The following is a 20491-nucleotide window of genomic DNA, read 5'->3' as shown; positions in this document are numbered from 1 at the left end:
GAAACAGGTTCTGTTTACTTTTGCAACTCAGAAGAGATCAACTCATGTTCAGTGGTTTTGGTTAATGTTTTGTCTAGGTACTTCCTCAGTCATGTTCAGATGACTGGGATCCAAAGTTCACTCTCAAAGGATCTTGAAATATTTTCATACCAATAAAGGAGAAACCAACTTGGTAATGCCTTGCTTACGTGAGGTAAGTGCTCTCTTGTCAGTTATTTTCTTCTGAATCTAAGATGAGTTTCTTTGTTCTGAATCCAATCAGATCCAGCATAAGAAATTTCTAGAATAACCGAGAAAAATTGCTAACATGTTTTATAAAAGCTGACAAGGTACAAAAAAAGTCACCACCTGAATTTCACTGAGCAGATACAGTAAGTATGAACTTCATATTTGATTGTACCTGCATGGAGTTATTTAACTTATTTAACCCTAGCTGATGCAGTGGCTAACTTGTCATTTCTTTAACAACCGTGCAAAATGACACATGAAATGGTCATGGAGAAGCTGCTGGTCTGTTTAAGAAGGGCCAAATCATTGGCATCGAGCATAGAAAAATATCTACGGAGGTTGCAGATTTGGACTGCCATCATTAAAAACTGGAAGGATAGTGTTTTTTTTTTTATGTCACTGGTACTTTGTTACTGTTACTGTGACTCTTGTATGCGCGAGCGCTGTGTGTCAGGTTTGAGGTGACACACTAGCGCTGCACTTTTTATTGTTAGGGTGTGTTTTCCCACCGTCAATAAAGCTGAGTGATAAAAGACAAAAAGGAAAGCTTGTCCATTCCACACTCCTTATTAAAGACAAGTCTAAACAGCAAACAGAAGTGCACTTTTAATTAACTAGTTAATTTCTTGCTCTGGATTTTATGTAGGGGAATGTCTAAACCTTCCAGAGAATCCTATGCAAAAAATGTTCCTTTCACTTCATTTATTCACTGCTTTGTGTTTTTCATAAACAACTCCAATAAAATTCATTGATGCTTGTAATTGTGATATAACTAAATTTAAGAAGGAGTACTATGAATGATTTCCAAAACACTGGGATAAATCTGAAAAAACTCAAATACCTTTATGTAATTATTATTTTTCACAATTTACACTTTGTGTTACATAAAATAGATACATTTTTATGGATATTGAAGAAATTTGATGCTTTAGTCCCTCCCCATGTCAGTAAAAGCAGTAATGCACGCAGTCTGCATTGTACAGAGAGCTCAGGGTCAATTACTCAGCAGTATTTCCACCCTGCACAGCTGTGATGCAGAACAGACTGTCTGCCAGCACAGAGGCTGCAGAGACTGCTCTCCCCTGCCATGCTGTTGGCCTGGCTTCAATCTGACTTCAATCTGATCACCACCGATCCTTGTGTTATTCCACCATGAAGGGAGATGAGATTCAGTCACAGTTTTTTCTGGCAACCAAAACAGCACGTGAACATCTGTCCATCTCTCCTTCTTTCCAGCGACTTGCTTTTACCTCATGGATCAAGGCGAACATCTCAAAAAAGGAATGCTCCTTTTTTCAGAGGGATCCCAGGTAGGTTGATTCACTACTCTTTAAACTGTGCTTGTAGTTTTGATGCAATGTTTTACTAATAATGAGAGGAAACTGATCTGACTGCAGTTAAATCTCATTTTGAGTCACTACTGTGTTTCCAATTAAAGTGCTATGAAATACCAACAACTACTTACAGAACTGTTTTGTTTTGTATTGTTAAAGAAGCAACTAAAACTTTGATTTTTATTTAAATTGTTTGATGCATTCTAAAAATGTCCAGTTGTGACAATCGTTTAATTTTACAGCTGAACATTTTAGATCTTAGTTTACCTGATAGGACGAATAGAAAACAGTGGCTTGATGCAAGAAAAATTGGATCAATTTATATTATTTTCCCCAATATTTCTGAATCACTGTGAGGATTGTAAAGAATATCAAGGCAGTACAATAACACCACTATCATAGTGCATAACCCACATGTCTAAACCTCTTCCACCAACATAGAAATGTGACATCATGTAATTTGTGTTTTTTACAGGAAAGAGCAACTATGTCGTTGTGGATACTCAAAGACTGACCACACTGATGAAGCCATCAAGCCAGAGGACTTCACCGGGGAAACCTGGGACAAAGGAAAACATATCCACAAAGCTCCAACAGATGCTTTTGGAGACATCAGCTTTGGTGGTTTGGGGCAAAAGACAAGCAAGGTAAAATAATCCTATCTCCAACTCTAAACTCTAAAATAATCTAACAAAGGGGGCTGGAGTTGTAGGCTTGATTTAAAAGAACTCTGTGTTTCAGCTGTTTTGTAGTTTTCTGGAATATTTTCTGAAGCATTTTTGTTATTTTCTCTTTTGATTTGGTCTAAACACTTTGGAGCAAACACTTTTGATTGCCTGGTGTGTGAATGTTGGTAATTTATCCCCTTAAACTTTTTCAGATTTTTTCATGATTGTACTGTAAGATTACAATACAATCATGTAATTGATTACATCAGCAGAACCAGTTCAGAAATAAAATAAATAAACCTGATTGTATTGTAAGGTTACAATACAATCGTGTATTGTAATTACATTTTTGTAATAATCTAACTTAGACCCAATCGTGAGGTGGAAGAAAAATATAGGTTAGGTGATTTTTACAATTTGTAAAAATTTTAAATGCATATCTTATAAGTGTGTTGTTCATTTGTGTTCACTTGTGATACCACCAAAGGAAATTATATTTTAATTGCCATCCATCCTTCCATACTGACATCAACTCTTACCAGCTTTATCTCTTTCAAATAAAAACATCTCAACAAGATGATGCTGACACCACAATGTTTTACATCTGCAGTGTTATTTTTCAACTACACATTGTTTTTTGTATGTATCCTGCTTATGGGTGGGATTTTAATGTATTAAGTTTGATTAATGTTTTTAAATTTTTAACACAATTAATCTTTTTTTTTACACACAAAAGTTCAAAACTGGAACTTTTGCATTCACATGTTTCTGTTGTATCTGTAAGTCCGATGCATAAGCATCTCTACATGGCTGTAGTTTGACAAAAAAATTTTTTAAAAACTCCATGTAGGAAAATTTTTGTAAGGCACTGTAAATGTATACTACACCTTCTCATGCCACTATGTATGTTCATTGCCAGTATGTACGAGTGTCGGCAGACACCGAAGCTGAGGTGTTCTATGAGTTATTGACTCAACAATGGAGACTTTCGCCTCCAAATTTGCTCATATCTGTGACTGGAGGAGCCAATAACTTCTACCTGAAGCCCCACCTGCAGAAGACTTTTCGCAGAGGGCTTATCAAAGTTGCACAGACTACAGGTGAGACAGACAGAAAACTGGAGATAGGTGTGATGAATGTCAGCCAAAAACACACTCAGTGATAATTCATCCTCCATAGGTGCATGGATCCTCACTGGCGGTACCCACTCTGGTGTAATGATGCATGTGGGACAGGCTGTGAGGGAGTACGCCCTGAGTAACACCATGCAGGGGCAAGTAGTGGCTATTGGAGTGGCAACATGGGGAGTAATTCACAACAGGGATAAATTGGTGCATGAAGAAGTAAGAACACAGTCTTCACATTATGCTTTTGCATGGATTTGTATGTTTCCTTCATAGTTTGCATTTTGTTTGTCTGCAGGGTTGCTTCCCAGCTAATTATGTGATTGACACACAAGGTCAGGGTGCTCTGGCCTGTCTTGATAACAATCATTCCCACTTCCTGCTGGTTGATGATGGAACCAATGGACGCTATCTTGTGGAGACTGAGCTGCGTGCAAAACTAGAAAAACACATCTCATGCAGAAATCTTGGAAACAAAGGTTAAAAGAAGATTAGTTCTCATTATTAAAATAAAAAAATGTATTTGACTGTAAATAAGTGTTTTATTTATTTTGTCATCCAGTGAGTTCTATGACCATCCCAGTGGTTTGTGTGGCATTGGATGGAGGACCGGGCACACTCGATGTGAGTCAGCATTTTCCTGAATCTTCTTTCCATCTTTGATTTTCCAGTAATCTGACCTTTCATTTGCATCTCCTCTCAGACCCTCTATAAAGCCATGCTCAGTGGCACACCATGCATAATCCTGGAGGGCTCTGGGAGAATAGCAGATGTTATTGCTCAGGTGTTTGGAAAACCGGTCAGCCAGATCACCATCACCCTCATCCGACAGCAGATGAAGGAGTATTTTGGTCAAGAGTATAAAAAGTTTGAAGAACATGAGATTATAGAGTTTACAAAAAAGGTTTGTGTACTGATGATGCTCCAATCCATAGTAGTATACTGAGGCGGTTTTGATGTTTTGATATAGGTCATATGGGCAAGTTGCCTGGGATGGCCACAGAAGGGCTTTTGGGGAATATGGCACTGTTGAGTTTGACTCAAACCACTTCTAGTCCTAAAAAATGGCCAAGGCAGCAAAACAATGCCCACAAAAAGTGTAAGAATCATACAGGATCCCAAAGTTGCAGAGCTCTGAATCCTTTTTTTTTTTTTTATATCTACTTCTTCAAAAACAAACTTTTTTTTACATTTTTACAGAAAGAGATCATTTCAACATTTCTCAACCATCAGTAAGAACGAGAGAGCGTTTTCCCCCTATATGTTGCATATTTCCTATAAATTTGTTGTTGAGAGTGTCATCTTGTCTGCCATCACTTGTTGGGTCAGCAGCATCAGAACCAGGCACCTTAAAAGGCTCAACAACCTGATAAAAAAGGCTGGTACTGTTCTACGGGTGACTTAGGGTGCAAAGAAGAATTTTATATGAAATCAAGAAAATTATGGACATCCATGGCTATGCTCCTTATGTCACTGTCATTGAAAAACAGTGTGTCTTCAGTAAGAGTCTTCTTCAGATTTGTTGTAACACAGACAGCTATAGGAAATATTTCCTGCCAACAGCCATCGCCATCTACAATCACTATTTAATTAAATGAATTACAATAACATTATTTTTCCTTTGGGATCAATAAAGTAGTTTGAATTGAATTGAATTGAATTGAATTGAATTTAACTGGAATGTGCCTTTATTTAGCTCAAATAGTGTTAATAAACCTCTCAGAAGCTCATTAAGGCATCACATCACAAGCTTTACAAAATTGTTCAAAGGCATGGTAAACTTAATATATTTAAACTTCCAAATTTGAAGAAAATACTAGCAAATAGAAATAATTTTGCTAGTTCTACCTGACTTAAAACTGGAGACATGTAATCTGATGTGCTTCAGTAAATCTTTTCTTAAGTCACGTTTCAATATTTGTCTTCTTTAGCAGTCTGAAGTAAACCTCCTCAAACAGCACTCTGGGTCTAGTCATGTGTTTGCTCTGTTTCCAGATTCAGGACATCATCGGGATGTCTCATTTGCTGACAATATTCAAAGCAAGCGAGGACAATCAGGGGGGAGTGGATTTGGATGTGGCCATCCTAAAAGCTCTTCTCAAAGGTAAGGTAACAACAACGCCTTGCAAAAGACTTTTATTTTAAAATCCTACAACACTTTTCCTTTTTCTGGCTTTCTACAATTCAAATCAAAGCATATTCCTGTATTAGAATGGCTCAGTCAAAGTCCACCTAAATCCAATTTGGAATCTGTGACAATACTCAGAAATTAATGTTCTATCATGTGAGAACATAGCTTTATTTGATAGAAACAAAAATAAGCAGAAAAAATATTTTATCTCATTTTATAACTTTGCATTTCTTTGTGTTGTCCTGTAACATAAAATCATATTAATCTTAATATACTGTTGTTTCTTGTTATAATGTGGACGAAGTGTGTGAATTTTCGGAATACTTTGGAAGATACTGTGTAAATGTCTGAATGGACTGAGTGCAGTCCAGAACCTCAACACAGCGATGAGCTTGAAGGAGAGAAGACTTAATGCAATACACTTCTCACAGAGAGGATTATGTTACTTCTCAGAATACGCAGTCACAAGTCAAAAAAGGTTAGGGTTAGGGTTAGGGATAGGGTTAGGGTAAGGGTTAGGGTTAGGGTTAGGGTTCAATCACTTCACATGAAATGTGAAGTGATTGAAGACCAGGAAGGATCTTTCTGGCATTAGTGAACATTGATTATGTGGAAAGATATATGCCAATGTGTTTAGAAACATGCAATGCTTCCTCCTGGGCCTCACCAACATCCCTTCAGTGCAAGGTTAATGCATGTTGTGTAGAAGACGCTCCATGCACTAAAACAGTGTGAGTCCACACCACTGAACATTCCATTAATGCTCGTATTATGATGATTCATCTAACTGTCTGAAATGCTTTCCCTCAAGTTTCCATCATTTAGTTTTCTTCTGTGTTGGCATGTCATCAGAAAACAATCCATCTTACTCAGCTACTTTTGGATGTCTGCTATCTCATAGTCTAATACAAACTTTAGTCTATGTGTTTTCCGATCTTTTCAACCAAACTACTTCTCTGCTTCTTAAACAGTTTGTTATAGGGGTTATTTGCCTTAAATAAAAGTGAATAAGTGTGTGTGCAATAGATATTCTGACGACATTTACCTGTCAGTGAGTATTCTACCTTCAGCTTCAAAGACTGATGAATCACGAGGAGGTGAGTCCTGGAAGAGGCAGCTGGAGCTGGCTATCACCTGGAATCGAGTGGACTTAGCTAAGACTGAGATTTTCACTGAGCAAAGCATGTGGAAGGTGGGTTTGATTCAGACCACTGTGCCGGTTGGTAAAAAGGATTTAGATTTGAACTTTATTTGAAATTATTCCACCAATATATTTTTAAGGTACTGTTTCTAATTTTAGAAAAGCAGGTCAATATGGAGTCAGAACAAACAGATCAGCAGCGATGCGGCTTTCAACACTATAGATTGTAAAATATGTATTAAACATTTTTGTTTTAATTTAGGATTCAAGTAGTATCACATACCTCATTAATGCAGTTAGATCAGATTCTTTTCAAGTAGTAGCACATACCTCATTAATGCAATTACATAATTAAAAGTCAGGTTTGTTGGAGATTCCATGTGGTGCACCACAAGTATTGTAGAGAAAATGATTAATTTATGATGTTTCTTTCAGCATTCTGACCAGACTCAAACAAGGAGAAGAAAAGTGTTCAAAGTAGAAAAAGTTCAATTTAATTCTTCCAAAAATAGTGAACAAAACAAAGATTTAATGCAAGAATAAGTCAAAGGATAAATAACAAATTTGGGCCCAATTTAACTGAGGTCAACTGAACTCTTAACTGAACACAAACAAAACTGACCTGCAAACAAAAAACAAAAGGCTGTTTAAATAGGAGTGGCGTAACCTAAATTTACCACATGAGGGAAGCACAATATAACAAAAGAACAAACAAATTCAAAATTAACTAAAGCATCCTATGAAACAAATAAAGCAAAACTAACTTTAACTTAGCACAAACAATAACAAGTGAGTAAGTGACAAAATAAACTAATTAAAATCAACTTGAAACGGCAAAGTCTCCCCCCTTTAGTCTTTCAGGAAAACAAATGGCTTCTTCCAGGTTTCCTCTTCCAGCTGACTTGTAATTGCAGCACCTCAAACAAAAGAACAAGTGTAAGTAAACCATTCAGGCAGACATTAACTAAAGTGTGCACCCATTAGAAAATATAGGTCTAAATGAAATAACTAACTTAAACAGACTATAAGCTATAACTAATATAAAAACAAAATAAATACTAACACGATGTGGTGATGGTAGGAGCATCCACCACAAGCATAAATTGAAAAACCATTTGAAACTCTGCAGTTAAATTCCTACATAAAATTAAATTCCAGTCTAAAGTGAGGTGTACATCTGATTTTTCTTAATATATATATATATATAACAGATAATGGTGCAATGAATGGTTCTTCAATTTATACTGTATATTTCAGACATGTTGGGTTTTAAAATTGTCTCTTTTATGACATATGACTGTTTTTCACCAACGTAAGAAAGTTCTTCCTTTCTTTCTTTAGTCCAACGACCTCCATTGGGCCATGACTTTAGCCCTGGTTGGCAACAAGCCTGAGTTTGTGAGTCTTCTCCTGGAGAATGGTTTGTGTCTGAGGGACTTCCTGAAGGATGACAACACCCTTTGTGAGCTCTACAAACAGCTCCCCAACTGCTTCTTCTTGGACAAATTGGACAAGAGGGTGAACCTTGCCAGCAGCAGCAGAAGTCAGGCACTGGGCCAAAGGGCTCATGTTCTGGCAGGAGCAAAGATCTCACTGACTCATGTCTCTGATGAAGTGCGCCACCTGCTGGGAAAATTCACACAGCACATCTATCCTTCATCTGCCAAGACATACCATCTTGACATGTCCACAGAGGACATCTCATCATCTGTGAGTATATTTAATTCTGAACTTTATTCAGTTTGATATTAGTTTTTCAAGCACCTCTGCTGTAAATACCTTGAAATCACATGCATTTGTCTAATACTTTGTTGATCCACCTTTGGCAGCAATTACAACCTGAAGTCTTTTGAATATGATTCCACAAGCAGTTTCGCCCATTCTTCTAGAGATCTTAGCCATCTGTTTTATGTCGTTTTCCTGCTGTCAAATTGACCCTTGCCCCAGTTTGAGGTCAAAATGCTCTTGAGCAGGTTTCTATCCTGAATGTTTCTTGAGGTTGCTGCATTCATCTTTTCCTCTGTCTTGAAAAATCTGCCAGTTCCTGTTGCTGCAAAGCATTCCCACAGCATGATGGTGTCACCACCATGCTTTACTGTAGGGATGGTACTGGCCTGGTCATGAGCCGTGCCTTGTCTCCTTCAAACACGACCCCTGGCATTTGCCTCTTGTTCATGGGATGTGATTGGATTAATTCCTGTTCAAAATATCTTTAACAGATTTATTTGTTTAGTATTTAATGAAAATAAATTTTATTTCTAAGACTTCCATTAATTCACTGACTCCTCCATGTCTGGCAGCTTAATGGAGACTACACCTGACCAGTTAACCCAAAATCCCAATTACTGACATTTTTTCCAGGTATCTAAAGATCAGACAATGATGCAGGACCTGTTGAGGCAGAACAGAGCTGAAGCTCAGAGGGATCCAGGCAGTGACCTTTTCCTTTGGGCAATTATCCAGAACAACAAGGAGCTGTCTGAAATTGCCTGGGATCAGGTGATTAAAAATTCCCGTACATGTGAAATGAAAGTGTCTTCAAAGTGGTTTATGTTTGTAACTCTGTATTTCTCTGTGTGCACGCAGTGTGGAGACTGCATGTCTGGTGCTCTGGCTGCCAGCAAGATCCTGAAGAAAATGGCAGAGGAGTCAATTGATGCAGACGAGCCTCAAGAAATGCTGGAGCTCGCAAAGCACTATGAAAATCATGCGATTGGTATGGGACAGAGGTAAAGAGAACATTTACAGACTGAGGTGGAATTTATTGACCTGCATGTGTGTCCTTAGGTGTGTTCAACGAGTGCTACAATAGTGACAAGGAACGTGCCCAGAAGCTGCTGGTTCGAATCTCATGCATTTGGGGCAAGACAACGTGTCTGAGGCTGGCACTTGAGGCCAATGATAAAAACTTTGTGGCTCTGTCAGGTGTTCAGGTGAAGCAGATTTTTATTTATATCGTAAAAGTTAATACATGTAGTACATTAAACTGTGCGGTCAGATCACAGTCCAAATTTGAACCTTCTTTTACATGGTACTGCATATTAAAGTTAAGTAATTCAACATCTTGAATACAGACCAAAATATTTTTGTTCAAAAGTCTTGCTAACACTCATTTCTGTTTTCTCCAGTCTTAAAGATCACTATAAGTGATTCAAAGACAGTCTGTTTTCTTGTACCTGAGTAATTCATCAAAAATCTTGATAAGAAGCTTGTGCTTTAGGATCTTCTTACTCAGATCTGGTGTGGTGAGCTTTCAGTTGAAAACCCTGTTTGGAGGGTGCTGGTCTGTATGGTCTTCTTCCCTCTGATCTACACAAGATTTGTGGTTTTCAGGTGAGTTATTAATGGGAGTAGTTTTATAAATGAAACCTCATAAGTTGTAAAGCCTCACATTTCCAAAGTTATTTTCCATGATCTTATCTGTTCCTTTTTAGACGTGATGAACTCACCCAGAGAGAAACTGAGTTATGTTGATAATAAATTTTTGCACACAAATCTGTTTCTGCCCACAGGAAGCAGAATGTGGAGCCACCTCTGGGCTGCTGGTCCAGACTGGTTGGACTGTACAGCGCTCCTCAAGTCAAGTTTTATGGAAACATCATTTCATACTTTGCCTTCCTGTTCCTCTTTGCTGTGGTCCTGATGGTCGACTTCCAGAGTACACCATCCATAGTAGAGCTGGTGCTCTACTTCTGGTTGTTCTCTCTGGTGTGTGAAGAGATCAGACAGGTGAGATGATGCAAAAGTAACGGACATTCACTGATAAACATACTACTTCTTCCAGACTTAAATGTACCCCTAAAGATGTGTAAAAACCATAAAAATGGGTTTCCTCCTGGTGGAAAGTACCTAATTTTTGTACCTGCTTTGTTCTTTTGGTCAACCCAAAGCCCATAAAAGAAGGTGGAAACGTAGATTGACGGGTAAATTGAGAGCTCCACCTTTCAGCAGAGCTCTCTCTTCACCACGACAGAGTGCATCACTGTAAACACAGCACCAATCTGCCTATCAATCTCCCTGCCCTGTTTTTTCTAATGTCATGATCAAAACCCCCAGATACTCCTTCTCCTGAGGCAGGACCTCTTTCCCTACCCAAAGAAGGCACTCTACTGTTTTCTGGTTCATGACCATGGTCTTGGATTTGGAGGCACTGATCCTCATCCCGGCCTCTTCACATTTAGCTGTAGACATCTCCAGTGAAAGCTGTAGATCACAACTTGATGAAGCTAATACAACATATCATCTGCAAAAAGCAGAAATCTGATCCTAAGGCCACCAAATTCGATCCCCTCAACACTTTGGCTGCATCTCGAAATTCTGTCCATAAAGGTTATAAACAGAATTGGTGATAAAGGGCAACTTTGGCAGAGCCCTACTCTGACAAGCTCTGACACCAGTTGTAACCTAATGGCTACAATGGCTCGTTTTGACTCTCGCGTCAAATATACAGTACAGACCAAAAGTTTGGTCTGAACTGAGTACAGACCAAAAGTTTGGACACACCTTCTCATTGAATTCAATGAGAAAGTGTGTCCACACTTTTGGTCTATACTGTATATATATATATATATATATATATATATATATGGTCTATACTGTATATATATATATATATATATATATATATATATATATATATATACTCAATGCCGCATATATATATATATATATATATATATATATATATATATATATATATATATATATATATATATATATGCGGCATTGAGTCATAGGCTTTCTATGACTCAATGCAGCAGCTGGTTCATTTGGCCTGCCAGTCGCTCATGGAGGTCAAATATAATCTTATTCAGAATAAATATATACTGATAGACAATAACATCCTGAGTTTAAATCTATGTTTTCTGTTTCAGCTGTTTTATGATCCTGATGGTTTTGGATTTCGTAAGAAAGCCAAGAGATACATTCATGAGATGTGGAACATTTTGGATGTCATCTCCATCGTGCTGTTCTGTCTGGGTCTTGCATTCAGGTATCTTCTCTATCTCTCAGACGGACATGGAAAGTCTTTCAAGATACTCAATAATCTGTGACTCACCAACTTTTCATTTTATTTTATTTTTTTTACCTCAGGCTGACAACTGAGTTGTTTTACGCAGGTAAAATCCTCCTGTGCATCGACTTTGTGGTCTTCTGCCTCCGTCTTATGGCAATTTTCACCATCAGTCGAATACTGGGACCTAAAATCATCATAGTCAGGAAAATGGTGAGGAGTTTGCATGAATTTTAAATGATGAACCTGATAACAGTACAGTACTGATCTTCCTGACACTTGTGCACTTCTAGTCCTTAAAATAGTCTTTGAAGACAAAATTTTGACAGCAGGGTGCACAGTCCTGAAAAATAGGACTTTTTGCTGTCTATGAAGGCTATGAACAGAATTGGTTCATAATCTTGTTCATAACAAGATTATTAACATTATCTTGTTAATAATGGGCTACAACTGTAGATATACTGTATGTTCTTAGATTAGTAAAAATGCCCCAAAAATAAACTGTAATTTAAGCCATTGTGGATTTGGAACCTCAAAACACTGTCCTGAGCCGTATGCAACAAAATTTCATTCTGTATACACCCTGTGCATGCAAAATGACAATAAAGTCAGTCTAAGTCTAAGTCTATTTTAAATGAGGGCTGCACAGTGGCACAGTTGGTAGCACTATTGCAGCAAGAAGGTCCTGGGTTCAAATCCCGGCCTGGCACCCCTTGCAACTGTGTAAAGATAATAGATAGATGGAATTCAAATGAGAAATGTAAATGCATCACATCTCAGTGTTAAGTACAAAACTATTCTCTCTTTACTACTAAAAAATTATCACCTGGTGTTTACTTTAGCTAGTTTCATTCAAGTCGTCCATGATGTTGTTGATGCAGAGTGTATCTATGTCAGACAAATTAATTTCAATTAAGTCCTATTGTTTCCTTTTCTGAGTATAAATTGGATTATTAACAAGTCTGTAATGGCAGCTAATCTTTTTGTCCTCTAACTGATGTAATTTTATGCTGCAGATGATGGACATGTTCTTCTTCATGTTTCTCCTGAGCATCTGGGTTGTGGCGTACGGTGTGGCCAAACAAGGCATCCTCATCCATAATGACAATCGACTGGACTGGATCATCCGCGGGGCTATTTACGAGCCGTACCTCATTATATTTGGAAGTTTCCCTGAAAATATTGACAGTGAGTGGAGAAGTGTTCTGTGTAGTTCCATTATGTCTAAAAAAATACAATATGAGGCAATGAAAGACATGTTTTCTTGTTGATACAGCGTTTTCTAGTTTGTGTTTTGTCTCCTGCAGACGCTGCATTTGATATAAATTCATGCAGCATGAATGGTACGGATCCCCTGAAGCCCAAATGTCCTGTGCTGAATGAAAACCAAATGCCGGTCTTCCCTGAGTGGCTCACCATCATCATGCTCTGTGTTTATTTGCTCTTTGCCAACATATTGCTCCTTAACCTCCTCATAGCCATCTTTAAGTGAGTCCTTAGCACCACATCTTTGTTCAAATTTGGTTTCCAACATAATGAATCTGTTAATCTTTCACCTGCACAGCTACACATTTGAGGAGGTGCATGACAACACGGATAGTATCTGGAAGTTTCAAAGATACGAGCTGATCAAAGAATACTATAGCCGCCCAGCTGCCCCACCTCCTTTCATCATCTTCTGTCATCTCTATCTCTTCATCAGAAAAATGGTGCTGTTCAAGGCTCCGATCTCATCTACTGAGTTCAGTAAGGCCATAATCCCTGACTTTTAGATGTGTGATATTTTACAAGAGGTATCCTCAGGGCCACTGCTTTCAAATATCATCTCCCTCTCCTGTGTTGTAGATGATTATCCATATTTAGTTCCAAGAATACATCCTTTCTCATAATCATTTGTAGTTATTTCTATTTTACTAAAAGTAAACCAATCAGAGATTTGCATTGTCAATTTTTGCAAAGGTTTGACTTGCCGATTCCTCATTCAATTAGATTTATACGTTCCTGTCATTTGCATTTTCAAACAAACATAAAGAAAATTATTACTTACAACCAATCATGCATCAATGTCTGTTGTTTGAGTGTGCAGCACAGTGCTGTCTGTTTATATCGTATATATTCTAATGGTATTTAAATTACACCAATGCAGACAGTGACATGAAGTGTGTTTTTATGGAGGTCTGTGGAACCTTAAGGCTAAGACCAAACAGAAGAAAAGGTGACGGTGATACAAATCACACCACACTTTTTTTTTTTTCCAGAGAAGCAGCTTCCTCAGACAGAAGAAGAGGAGCTATTGTCCTGGGAAGCTTTGATGAAGGACAGACACCTGCTGTCTGCACGGCAGGAGCAGAGCCAGAGCATGGAGAGACGCATTCTGGATACATCTCAAAAGTAAAATATCTCTAAATACCTCTGTGTAAGCTTTTGACTGAAAGCCATGCAGAATCTTTACTGAAATTGGGGATTTTATATTGCAAATGGTTATGTTTAAGTTTCTCTTTTTTGAATAATTTGTGACTCATTTTAGGATCTTGTGGCTCAGACTTTTAAAATCATCTTCATTGAGTTAAGCTCACATTAAAGCTTAAACCCAATATTATTGAGCATCCATCCATCCATCCATCCATCATTTTACACACTTATCCTTAGTGGGGTTGCAACCTAGTGAGGTCATGCCCTTCCCATCCATCACTGAGCATCACAGGGACAACCATGCACATAAACACACTTAAGGAGAATTTAGAAAGACCAATCAATCTGACAATCATGTTTTTGGACTGTGGGAGAAAGCCAGAGTACCCGGAGAGAACCCACGCACACACAGGGAGAACACCCCAACCCCATGCAGAAAGACCCCAGACTGGGATTTGAACCCAGAACCTTCTTGCTGCAAGGCAACAGTACTACTAGTGCTGCCCTCAATATTTTTGTATATTTGATAATTCAAACTCAGTTGTCAAGAAATTAGCATTCAACTCATAATTTTTGTTTTATCTATGTGGATAATATGTTTTGTTATATAAATTGTAAGTAAATGACATTTTTTTAATGTCATTTACCGGTACTTACAATGATGTAAAAATTGTGAAAATTGATTTTTTATTATTGTTATTATTAATCAGCTAATCTAAATCTCAGTCACTCATGTTACTTTTGCTTGTTTCTTGAGGGTTACCACCTTAACTGAACGGATGGAGAGACTAGAAGAACAGGTTATGAACTGATTTAGTGACTCATTTAATCTATATCACCATATAAATGATATTTGATTTCCACCCTTCTTCTTCATCACTGCCTGTGCAGCTTGTTAATTTACTGGTTACTTTGTGTCTTCAGGTCACCCAGTCAAACAAATCACTGCAGTGGATTGTTGACAGTCTGAAATCTCAGGGTTTTTCTGCAAAAGAAACTCAACCACAGGGTACAAACCATTAAATCCTCCTCAGTCACACTGTTACATTCACCCCAACCTTTCTGTTCATACAGAGTTATATAATTGTTTTACTTGTTTACTGTTTTTCTTGTCAACTTTTTCCTGCAGCTTCAACTATACCAGATGAATCCTCCAACTCTTTGAGGACACCAGAAAAAGAAGATGGCTTCCACGAGAAGTCCCATCAGCTTCAATACCCGGACAGCTTCCATGTTCCAGAGGAAAAAGTACCATTCAAGATACTTCACAAACAATGCTTTGCAAAAGTTTACCTTTGAACATTTCCACATTTTGTTAAGTTACAAAGTGGTACATAATTTTCAAGAAGAAGGAAAATTATTCCCGATTTTCAGAATTTTTTGTCAAAGAAGATCTGAAAAGTTGAAATGCATTGGTATTGCATTAAGCGCAGTGTTTGTCATTTTTATTTGTGGAGAACCAAATTACAGGCAGGAGTATTTAATGATAATAAAAAGAGGTGAGTGGGATTGAAGGAATGACTATTGCCAAATAAGACTAGTGAATGGTGCCACTGTTTACTGAGAAATTGCTCTGTCCCCAGGGAGGAGTGGACAGAGCAGCGTGTTCTGTGTGGTGAGGAGGAGGCAGTGGAGCATTGGAGGGTGGACAGGTTAGGTTGGTTAAAACGAGGAAGTGAGAAGATGTGTGGTTAGTTATCATAGATGTATTCTGCGAGGTTCTTGTATAAGGAGGCTTTAATGGCCAATCCAGAGAACTATACATCGAGTAACTAGAGAGGAAACCGCATGGGCTGACACTCAGGTGCAGAATGACCGACCACTGGCTCCTCTTTAGCTCCTGGTGATGAGCAGATTAGGAACAGGCATGCAGGTGAATGTAGATGCACAACACACTTTTATTATTTTTATGTGTTAAAAATGTTAGGAACATATAACTACTTGTGGGTTTATTGAACATAATTGAATAAAATGCATTGCTTTTTGTTGTAATTAACAAAATGTGGAAAGTTTCAAAGGTTTCCAAGGTGCCATAAAGGAAGAGCTATTCATTTTCTAAATCACAGCACAGAAAATGTGTTCAGGATTTATGGATTTGGATGTTTGTTTGTTCTTTTTGGCAGGTCAGTCTCAGCTCATTCATGTCGACCTATGGGAGTTCTGAAGATGGAAATGACCATGCAGGCAGGTATGTTATGAGACTACCCTCTACTGACCCAACCTCTTTGACCTGCTTTGCATGAACCTTTTTATCTGTAATTTTTCCCTTTAATCACAGATCTGGACCAGAAGGCTTAGATAATTACAGGTAGGTTAAAACATAAAGAATAACTGATGTTCAGTAACCTTAGGAGATCATCTTGATGTCTCTTATGGATCCTGCCATCATTAGAAACCCAGGAGGGAGGACAGGCATCAAGGGAAGAGGCGCACTCAGCCGTCTTGGTCCAAATTTGAACCTGGATCTCGTGGTTACACGGTAGGTCATCTGATATCCTGGCATGGGTTTCAAATGTTTGTCTCTCAGATCTAAAGAACTTGAAATTGGATTTTTCAGGTGGCGAGACAGTGTGAGGTCTGTGCTGGAGTTCTTGGCTGTTTTGAACCAGAACCTTAGATCTTTAGCTTTGCCTGGGGTGAGTGGTTATTGGTTCACTTTTTGTTTTGTTTTAGGTTTTAGTGAGATACATTTGTTGTTCTTCTGTACCTTCAGGGTCCTGTTGACTCTGTGGATCACCTGCCTGGAAATCTAAAGGGAATTCTGGGAGATAAGCTGTTTGAAGCCCTAGATGCAAAAGTGTCAGAGGGAACGACGGTCAGTTTGGCGTTTGAATATTTTAGCTTCAGTTTCATTCAGAAATATTACTTTTTATGAATGGAATTGTGATGTGCTTTCTACATTTAATGTAATGTTTTTATATAATCTATTGTTTCATAAATGGTTATTTTTTGGAATAGCATTATCATATCTCATATTTTAGCACCAGACATCAAGCAGAAACACATTGAGTTACTATTTCTGTAGCTACCAATGACAAACACTCTCTTTAAAGTATAAGAACTTACTGACAAAAAAAGTGTTTGCAGTTTATAGTTCCATGCAAAAAATATTGATACCCTTTAAAACGTTTTCACAATTAGTCACAGCTACAAACCTCAGTGTTACTGTTACTGTTACTGTTTTATGTATTTTACGTATAAAAAGGATCGTTGTAAAGTGGATGTTTGTCAATATGTTAGAATCACGGATTTGTATTTTGCATAATTTTTCTTCAAGAAAATATTAAAAATTCAAAGAACCATTTTGCCCTGAGTCCCACTAATAAAATTTGCATAGAGCTGCAAAAATTGCATAAGCTTTTAAAAAATGACAGTTTATATTTTTGAGAAATAAATAATATAGGAGATTGTTGTCATTTTTTAAAGAACCATAATTTCATTTCTACGTTCAGCTTTTTAAAAAAAACATAACCTGTTATATAAATTACATAATTGATTTTCCAAAAACTTGTTAGGAACCAACTGCTTGTTGCAGATCAATAATCTTGGGAAAACTAACTTGTTTGCTTGTGATCTCTGTAAAATTATCTGTTGTTTATTTGCTTATATCTTGCTATTTTAGTTTATTATTTGTGTGTGTTTATCTATGCTCCTTGTTTTGCTTTTGCTTGTTTTCTCAGATTCATATTTCATTTCTGTTTATTGTTTTAGTTTAGTCTCAAATTCAGTTTTTTGATCTTTCTGTTTATCTTTCACGTTTGTTTTGCTTTGGCTGTCAGTTTTTGCGCTCTCTATCTTCTCATCTCACCATTGCCTGCTCTCAGCTGTTTCCACTTCTCCCTGAATGACTCTGGTTCCCCTGTCATTTCGGCTCCTTCTTCAGAATGTATGTTGGCTATTCTCATTGTTTTTCACTAGTTCCTCCGGTTATGCTGCCTGTTTCCTGGTCCTCACTCCATGTTTGTCCAGCAGTCTATTGTGTCTAAGTTCTCTTTTGTTCACTTCTTCATTAAAAGCCATTTTCGTCAGCAGGTTTTTTGTGTGTGGGTCATCGATTCTACGCTGAGCATGACAAAACCAGTCGGTTCCTGGCTGTAACAAGACTTTTATGAATCCATGTTCCTTCATCCTTTATTTTGAGTTTTGTTTGTGAATAGTGTTTATTTGCTGCGTTGAGTAATGATGAAGTTTTTCTTGATCTACTCTGGATTGTGTTTCAGGTGTCTGAGGGCTATGTGGACGACTGCAGGAACACAGACAATGCCTGGGTGGAAACAACTGTCTTAAACATTCACCTGGACGGAACAAGCCAAGTGATGGTGGACATTAACAACATGGTGGGAAGGATTTTACTTTTCTTTTTCATAAAATACATACAGTTTGATAGGTTTAGGAGATACTTGACCTGTTGTCATCCACAGGTTATAAGCGGTGACAGCTGCCTCCAGTGGCAGGAGGTGAGCAGCAGAATCAAACTCAGCCCAAACCAAAGACGCTCGCTGCAGCAGGTGGCGGAGCTGCACAACAGGAAGTTCTGATAATTCTGGCCCTGTTTGAGATTGTTATATTCATATTGCATTAAGACAACTTAACTTGAAGCCTGGCACATAGAAGACAATCCATGAATCACCTTGTGCCTTTCAGTGCCGCCTTTGCTGTGATTCATTTAAAGAAAATATGCAGCAAATCCTTACCTGAAATTCTGTTCTTTCTCTTCACTACAGTTAATATTGCTAACACTTCCTATCATTCCCAAACAAGTTCATGTTGTTATGATACAACTAAAAGTTCATTATGTGAATTTAGTTTAGTTGTTGTTCTACAAGTGTTTCTAGAAACAGCACTCTATATATCTATTGTGCTTGATGTGATACACCTTTGAAGATAAAAGTTAATGAAAACGTCAATATTCAATGGAATAGTATGGTTGAGTGAATACTGCAGTCCATACAATGTCTGATAGACAAAATATATCACAGTAATAATTTGTCTATGTAGCAAATACCATTACAATATTTATGGATGGATTTTATAACAATGTATTGGACTACTATCGATTCATCTATTTGAATAAACTTCAAATCTTCATCATATATATACCTTTTATTTCAAGAATCCAATAAAATGACTGAAAGGCTCTTTTTTTCTTGCTGTTTTACTTATAAACATCTCGTTACTTATTAGTCGTGTGTGATTTTAGTGTGTTCAGCATGCAGAAACAACTCTGAGGACTTATTATTTCAGGTCAGTGAATTTTCAGCTCCTGCTCTGCTGCTGCTTAGTTTCGGAGCAGCTTCCGCCGCTTCTGATTGGTTGAGGGGGAGTAGTATTAATGCTGTAGTATCGGTTTCACGCCCTCCTCATAATCTGTACCGCTGTTTTCATCAAATACCGGTCCTTGTTTTAACTTATGTGTTCAGTTTAAAAACAGACATATTAGCATTGTATGAAAGCTGCACAAGCAACAGCCAGTAAGTTTAATTTACTGAGTTTAAATCATGTTTTTGTGTTATTGTAACGTTAATATAATGTTATCTATAGTTTGTATATAGACATAATAAAACATACGATTGGTAGATGTCAGCTTTGTTATGATTTTTGTGTCATAAATATTGTTTGTCCTACAAGCGCAGACAAGCTATTTTTAAACACAACGGCAGAGATAAGAAAAGAAGAAGACGTCACACTCCACTTTTATTTTGTGACACTACACCAATTATTGCATTCAAAACACAACTTTGCTCATAATACAGCCACTTCGATCCCTATTGACATTCTGTGATAATTTAGTTTACAGAAAACAAAAGATAGCTAGATTTGGAACCACAAACAAAACATTAATTTGAGATCTAAACCCCTGTTGTTGACAACATAAGGTACTTAAGAAATGACAGAGCGTGGCTAATAAGAAAATTTAAAATGAACAGCGTAACAGTTTTTATAGAACGTTTTTCTTTACAAATAAAACATGAGCAGGTTGATATGCATTTATATTTACCCGCTTTTATTTTGATTGTAAACCAAATAAGTAAATTAAAGTATGAAATAAATAGTAAATAAAATATTAGTATGAATATAAATCCAGATGTTCTGTGATGTCTTACAGGGTTGTTTGAGAAGATTAATGAACAAAATGCATCAATAGATCAAGGAACACAGCAAATAGGCTAGGAGTAATATTGTGAAGAAGTTTAAAGCAGAGCATTGAGCATCTCATGGAGCATGGTTCAATATTTTAACTTTTAATCAAAAGAGCTACAAACCTACCAGTACATGGCGCTCATAAACTGGCCCAGCAGAAAACATTAAAAAGTAGTCAAGAGGTCCATCTAAACTCTAGAAGATTCAGAGATCCACAGCTTAGATAATGTAAGCTATGGATTTCTATTGTGCACTCCACAATTCTTTTCTATTGGAAAGATAGATGAAAGCAATCTAT

At 37.4% G+C, this 20491-nt stretch overlaps 1 protein-coding gene across 3 annotated transcripts in view; it reads left to right on the top strand.

Moving 5' to 3' along the window:
- trpm2 (transient receptor potential cation channel, subfamily M, member 2) overlaps positions 1–19189 on the top strand; it is a 44369-nt gene extending 25180 nt beyond the window's left edge. The window contains exons 1-32 of one of the 3 annotated variants that reach the window (XM_028024147.1): positions 111–193; positions 1465–1538; positions 2038–2209; positions 3150–3330; positions 3410–3573; positions 3653–3833; positions 3917–3978; positions 4058–4258; positions 5350–5458; positions 6556–6677; positions 7968–8336; positions 8988–9125; positions 9213–9342; positions 9414–9559; positions 9847–9959; positions 10139–10355; positions 11501–11619; positions 11721–11853; positions 12657–12828; positions 12948–13128; positions 13205–13386; positions 13899–14031; positions 14810–14852; positions 14977–15061; positions 15182–15300; positions 16176–16240; positions 16331–16360; positions 16445–16531; positions 16610–16688; positions 16766–16867; positions 18273–18389; positions 18474–19189. In XM_028024147.1, the coding sequence (XP_027879948.1) occupies positions 176–193; positions 1465–1538; positions 2038–2209; positions 3150–3330; positions 3410–3573; positions 3653–3833; positions 3917–3978; positions 4058–4258; positions 5350–5458; positions 6556–6677; positions 7968–8336; positions 8988–9125; positions 9213–9342; positions 9414–9559; positions 9847–9959; positions 10139–10355; positions 11501–11619; positions 11721–11853; positions 12657–12828; positions 12948–13128; positions 13205–13386; positions 13899–14031; positions 14810–14852; positions 14977–15061; positions 15182–15300; positions 16176–16240; positions 16331–16360; positions 16445–16531; positions 16610–16688; positions 16766–16867; positions 18273–18389; positions 18474–18590 (4161 nt within the window). In that variant the 5' untranslated portion in view covers positions 111–175 and the 3' untranslated portion in view covers positions 18591–19189. Of the gene's footprint in view, positions 1–110; positions 194–271; positions 1539–2037; positions 2210–3149; positions 3331–3409; positions 3574–3652; positions 3834–3916; positions 3979–4057; positions 4259–5349; positions 5459–6555; positions 6678–7967; positions 8337–8987; positions 9126–9212; positions 9343–9413; positions 9560–9846; positions 9960–10138; positions 10356–11500; positions 11620–11720; positions 11854–12656; positions 12829–12947; positions 13129–13204; positions 13387–13898; positions 14032–14809; positions 14853–14976; positions 15062–15181; positions 15301–16175; positions 16241–16330; positions 16361–16444; positions 16532–16609; positions 16689–16765; positions 16868–18272; positions 18390–18473 lie in introns of those variants that run through there. The other 2 variants (XM_028024146.1, XM_028024145.1) reach the window with 2 other exon arrangements.
- Positions 19190–20491: the final 1302 nt, after the last annotated feature.

Source organism: Xiphophorus couchianus, chromosome 7 (genome assembly GCF_001444195.1).
Source record: "Xiphophorus couchianus chromosome 7, X_couchianus-1.0, whole genome shotgun sequence".
Taxonomy (NCBI): domain Eukaryota; kingdom Metazoa; phylum Chordata; class Actinopteri; order Cyprinodontiformes; family Poeciliidae; genus Xiphophorus; species Xiphophorus couchianus.
Note: the sequence above shows the minus strand (reverse complement) of the source record. Positions and strands in the feature narration are given on the sequence as shown.